Below are 5,597 nucleotides of genomic sequence, written 5' to 3'. Positions count from 1 at the left end.
AAGACTTTTGTCAGGGACTGTAGAAACTTGAAGCCACCAGTGCACATCCACTGAGAATGGACTTTACAGTGAAGTAGGAGACATATTATTATTATTATTATTATTATTATTATTATTATTATATTAATAATGGTTTAAAGCATTCTTAGTTACAGCTTATAAACACTTTATAAAGGATAACTTACTAGAACAAAATGTAGATTTTGAACCAAACTCCATACTTATCCACATCCATACTCACCCATATATATTTAACAAAGAAAAACACAAAAATTCACATTTTATGTATTTATTTCACTTTATTTAGCCTGCTCTCCCTATATTACGGTCTAAATGTTGTTTTAAAGCCTTTTCTACATTGCCAGATTTTTATTTTATAATTATGGTGTAGATTAGATAGCTATCTTTTATTTTGATTAACAGGCAACATTTTTAAATATTAGTCTAAAAATATCAGGACAGGCCTTTAAAAACAAGTACAATACATGTGTAATGCTAGACTCTAAACTGCACTTCATGTCAAACCTTAAAAATTCACAGGAATTTAAATGAGGACATGTCCTTGGTGCCCTCAATAGTAGCTGCAGCCCTGAGTGCAAACAGCTGACAAAAAAGGCCATTGTCAATCAGTCATGCTGTACATGTGACAGCGATACCCCAGAAAGGAGCTATTGCAACAACAAAACGCTAAAAAGGGAGAGCATCCAACTCTTTAAACTGATAAACACAGGTGCTGGAAGCTGTTCAGTGAATGGCTGAAAGATGTGATAACAATATTTACAGGCCTGCTATGGCAGAAAGGAGCATTTTATTATTAAGACACACTTTGTCTCACAGTCTGTCCCCAGTGAGCTGAGGGGATGCACTGCTGACACTCTGTGGTGGAGCAGAGTATTACAGGAAAGAGGATACAAACCTACAGTCAGAACACTGTGTTGCCCTGCTCTGTCAATGTCCATGATGTGAAAGCAGTTTATTTGAGTGTCCCCATCAGAAAGAGCCAAATCACTCTGAAATGTGTATTGCAAAAGAAAAAACAGTGATGTCTCACAACCATCCAGAAATATTCTTTATTTTTTTCTCTGCTACTGGGGGCTTTCATGCAGATTGTGTCACATGCAGTATGTGTCATGTAGTTATTCGACAGTATGTCATAGTTTTCAAATCTCTAAATACTATATGTCACACGTTACATTCATATACCAAGGCACCAACTAATGATTATTATTTTCCGTTAATCTTTTAATTGTTTTAATCTTCAAATTGTTTGTTTCATCTGTCCAAACACCCAAAGATATTCAATTTACAATCAGGGAAAAGTAACAAATCGGCCAAAGAATTAGCATTTTGTGCTGGATATCAAATAGTTATCAAGATGTGCAGAAACAAAAGCAACAAAAGATTGAGATTCAACACAATAATCAATTTTCAAAACAAAACTTTTCTTTAAAAAGCGCAAAATCAGTCATTGGCAAAGGATTCAATTACTGATTGTTTAAAGCAGTGGTTCCCAACCTGGGGGTCGCCAAAGCTTCACAGGGGGTGATGAAGCCTTCTAAATTTTAAGGGGTGTAAGATAACTTACAAATATACACTGTAGTAGGCCTATATCTTAGTCACACAATCAAAGAGCTCATAGAACAATGGCCAAGTGTCAGAGAGAAGAAAACACTAAATTTGTCAAACAAAAAAAGAAGCCTAAAGAAGTGTGTATGCAGTGCATAAGGAAAACCTATCTCTGCTGTAATATCGACAGGAAATAATCTGTTCACAATTCCTCAAAATTGCTTGTTTTACACAAATGTCCTGCAGTTATTGCGTTCATTGTTTGGGTTCATTGTCATAATAAGTCAGGGGGGTCAGTTTGGGAACCACTGCTTTAAAGAAATAGGCTTTGTATTTGGCTATGAGGTCAGTTGGCAAAACAATCTCCATTTTAACACACGACAACCCCTTCAAAATAAAAGTTTCTTCCATTTGATATGTTTTTATTTTGACTTTTGAGTTATCCCTGTCTGGTAACAGGAAACACTTTATATGCAATACATTAAAAAAGCCATTTCATTCTGACATTCAGTCTGATTAAGCCATTAACAGTGAGCAGATTGTGATGAGACTCTCTATTTAGTGACTTTCCTTCAGACTCAAATACGTTTTATAGTTCTCTAGGCTGCAGAATTTTCCTAGGATTCATCAGGTTCTTTGGGTCGAGGGCATCCTTGAGACTCTGCATGACCTGGATAGCCATGTGTCCCATCTCCTCACGCAGCAGTGCTCTCTTCCCTAAACCCACTCCGTGCTCCCCTGTACAGGTCCCGTCCATGGCCAGGGCTCGCCTGCACAGAACACAAACCACATTGTTTTACTGCTAAAAATCTTACTGATATCACAATATTTTTATAGAACAATAATCATTAAAACCAAAGCTAATAATACTACAATATTGAGAGTGATCTGTAACTTGACCTTCACTACACCAAACTCATGCCTAATTTAAACCATTTTTTAAATTAATATCTTAATGTGAATACTTTGACTTAAACACGTCATTTCTGGTGCTAGGAGTTCTCTCACATGAAAACAATAATAAAAGACAACATTTGACAATGTTGTGAAGAAGCATAGGAGTTGTTTTCATTGCATTCGGCTTTTCATGGTAGGTTTCCTTCTTTCGCTAAAACCTCTTCTTAAACACTGAATCAAGCAGTTTTATCTTAAAAATATGTTTCTCTGATGTCATTTGGTGGATACAGTTACAGATAGAGTTATATGTTTCTATGGACATATTAGGAATTCTTAAAGTATAGTTAGTTAAAGGAGTTACATTTATTTTTATAGAATTTACCTACTGCAGATTTAATGTATGTTAATACAAATCTACAACTGTGTATTTATCAGCCCCCAATCCAATACAGCATCCACCTCTCAGAGTCTTCCCCTCTCAGTTTCCATGGGGGAGAAATCTATTTGCCATTATTACTGTTATGTGTATCTGTGGCTTCCACCTACCCATTACCCTTTAGGATCCGCGACTGACCCTGGTAAACCAGTGGTTTTTACAGGCTTACAAAACAGATTTAGAGAAACTGAACAGATTTAGCTGAATTCACCATTTATGACACACAGAGGTGAATTTGGCTGAAGGTGGGCGAGAAGAGTAAAAGGGATTAGGCGAAGTGTGCGGAGGATTAGGGACAAGAGAAAGGAGTTGAAGAGTGAACGACAGAGAAGATAACAAGGAAGGTTGCTAAAAGGGAGCAGTAAGGTCTGGTTGGCTTCAGGGCAGAACATTTACTGAAGCTTGGAGCATACGTCCTTTAACCATCCTTAAAAGATTAGTGCTGTTATGATAAGATTCAGTTTAACATAAATAGATTTCAGTACATTAAAATCTTGACTTTTCCCGAATGTTGAGTAAATTACTGTACAGTAAATGTGTCAAGTAAGCATGAGCGTATTCTTGAACAGGATCCCTTTTTAGCATTAGTTCATGAGGTATCCACATGGAGAAAAGTCCCGTCTGGTGGTGGATTTGTGAGTAAGGGACAGGTGTGATTCCCTTTACCTGGCCAGTCTCTCTGTGAACAGGTGGACCCTGTGCAGCTCCTCTGGGTCACTGGGGTCCACCACCATCAGACAGTGAAAGTTACCATCACCCACATGACCAGCTATGGGACCTGAAGGTACAAGAAGATAGCATTTAACTAAAAACATACAATATCATTGCTGTTTTACTTGCTTATTATAAGCCCTTCTCTCATGAGGCATCAGTGCTGCTTTTGTACTTTGTGTTAGTGCAGCTGCTGTCTCCATTGCTTGGTCTTATGTTTTGCAAAGAAGAAATAGCACATTTTCCCCCTTTTAACATCACGCAGAATGCAATTTAATTTGCAATTTTGAATTACGAATCACGTCTGTACTACCGAGTTTTAATTCACATTAAATTATTCAGTGCTGAATTATGTTATGTGAGATTTTTTATTATGTCCAAACCCTTACTATGAAACCAATAGTGTGTGAATAGCATACTGGTTACAGGGAAATATTACAGCACTGTGGTAGTAAGGTGAGTTTTGACTTATAAAGTAGTATAAAGCATAAAGTACCAAAAAAGGTACCGGTTGAAATTATGTTTTCCTAACAAGTAATGAGTAGATATCGTGGAAAACAGCAGTATGTCATGTTACTTTTACGTTCAGTCATAAGGCTGCCACTTCACCTGCTGGGTTTATACACTGTTGTTATGCCTGTGTCAGATATATAAGCTAGAGTTACATTTTACATTAAGCTGCACCTTTCTGTGCAGGGACATAGTATTTTCTTAATAATCACATTTGTAACAGCACATTAAATTCTCTGCATCATATCTGACCCCCTAAATTACTTTAAAAAAATAGCAAAGCTGCAGTATGTAACTTCCACACACACGATCAGTGCATGAGCCTTGCCAAGACCACATTCCCTCTCACCATGACCCATCTTCTCGAAGACAACCCTCCAGCACTCCGCGGCCCCAGGGCAGAGCGCCTCAGGCTGCGCAGCGTACAAGAGTAGTAACTGACACTGCATTAGTAGAGGCTCTGATTGCTTGGATTCTTTCAAATACCATTAGGAGCTGTGGTTATAGGCTGTGGATTATAACTAGGTCATGATTTCTGCAAAGAGACATTGCTTGTGTTTTCCAAATGTACTTTTTTGGTGCTTTGAGCCCCACAAGCCGAGTGCCATCTGGTTCCAATATATCAGAGAGAAGGAAGATCCAAATCTTCAAATCTTCAAATCTCTAAAACTCAGCAACTCTCACCGAAACAATCCAGATGGATGAATTGCGCTACAGGTACGTGTTTTTGATTGCTTTAAAATTGTTCTATTTCGTGTACTTACCTGTAAGTCTGTTCTCAATCAGGTCCTCCTTTGTCTCCACTATGATCTGAGGCAGTCGAGACAGAGGGACACACACATCTGTAGCGTAGGCCTGTGGGACAAACACACACACATACACAAGGAAGATAAGGTCACAGTATTGGAAGTGGTTGTCTTTTGCAATCACTAGGATTTAAAGCTTTAATATAGTGAGACATTAAACTGCCTCACAATGGTGATGGTGTCGGTGTAGCCTTTCAACCAGAGGACTAATTAACTAGTCAGTTGTTCACATTACAACACATTTAAGCAGCATCCAGTAACCCTGTACCTTAAACTCTAATAGTATTTAATAGTATTGAGTTTTCAACACAGCAGTCACAGAGGAGAGTAGCATTGAGGTAAGTGGTAATAAATATGATAATGCCAGCTGCACTGTAAAACCAGGTAAATTCATTTAAATGAAAAATTGTTGAAACTGAAAAAAACAAGTGAATGTAACTGAACTTTGTAAGTTAAAAAAACTTAAAATTATTGATTAATTAGCTTTAGTCATTTTAATCTGACTTTTTATTTGTACAGTGAAAACAAAATATCTAGTAAAAAGTACTTCAGGAATCAGGAATGTTTCTGCAACTTCCAAAATAAGTTAGTGTCACTTAAAACTACTAATAAAAGCTGCTTAATCAAGAATATGTTTAATTAAAAAATTGAGTTTGTGTTACTTAACATTT

The 5,597-nt window shown here is 37.2% G+C and overlaps 1 protein-coding gene across 1 annotated transcript in view; it reads right to left on the bottom strand.

Moving 5' to 3' along the window:
• Positions 1-1,043: 1,043 nt before the first annotated feature.
• Positions 1,044-5,597, bottom strand: part of ldhd (lactate dehydrogenase D) — a 19,226-nt gene continuing 14,672 nt past the window's right edge. Inside the window, exons 9-11 of the mRNA XM_035664638.1 lie at positions 4,885-4,975; positions 3,566-3,677; positions 1,044-2,336 (exon numbers count right to left, since the gene is read on the bottom strand). Coding sequence (XP_035520531.1) covers positions 2,156-2,336; positions 3,566-3,677; positions 4,885-4,975 — 384 coding nt within the window. The 3' untranslated portion in view covers positions 1,044-2,155. The remainder of the gene's footprint in view (positions 2,337-3,565; positions 3,678-4,884; positions 4,976-5,597) is intronic.

Source organism: Morone saxatilis, unplaced genomic scaffold (assembly GCF_004916995.1).
Source record: "Morone saxatilis isolate NCDOM2014 unplaced genomic scaffold, NCSU_SB_2.0 Contig2, whole genome shotgun sequence".
NCBI lineage: Eukaryota > Metazoa > Chordata > Actinopteri > Moronidae > Morone > Morone saxatilis.
Note: the sequence above shows the minus strand (reverse complement) of the source record. Positions and strands in the feature narration are given on the sequence as shown.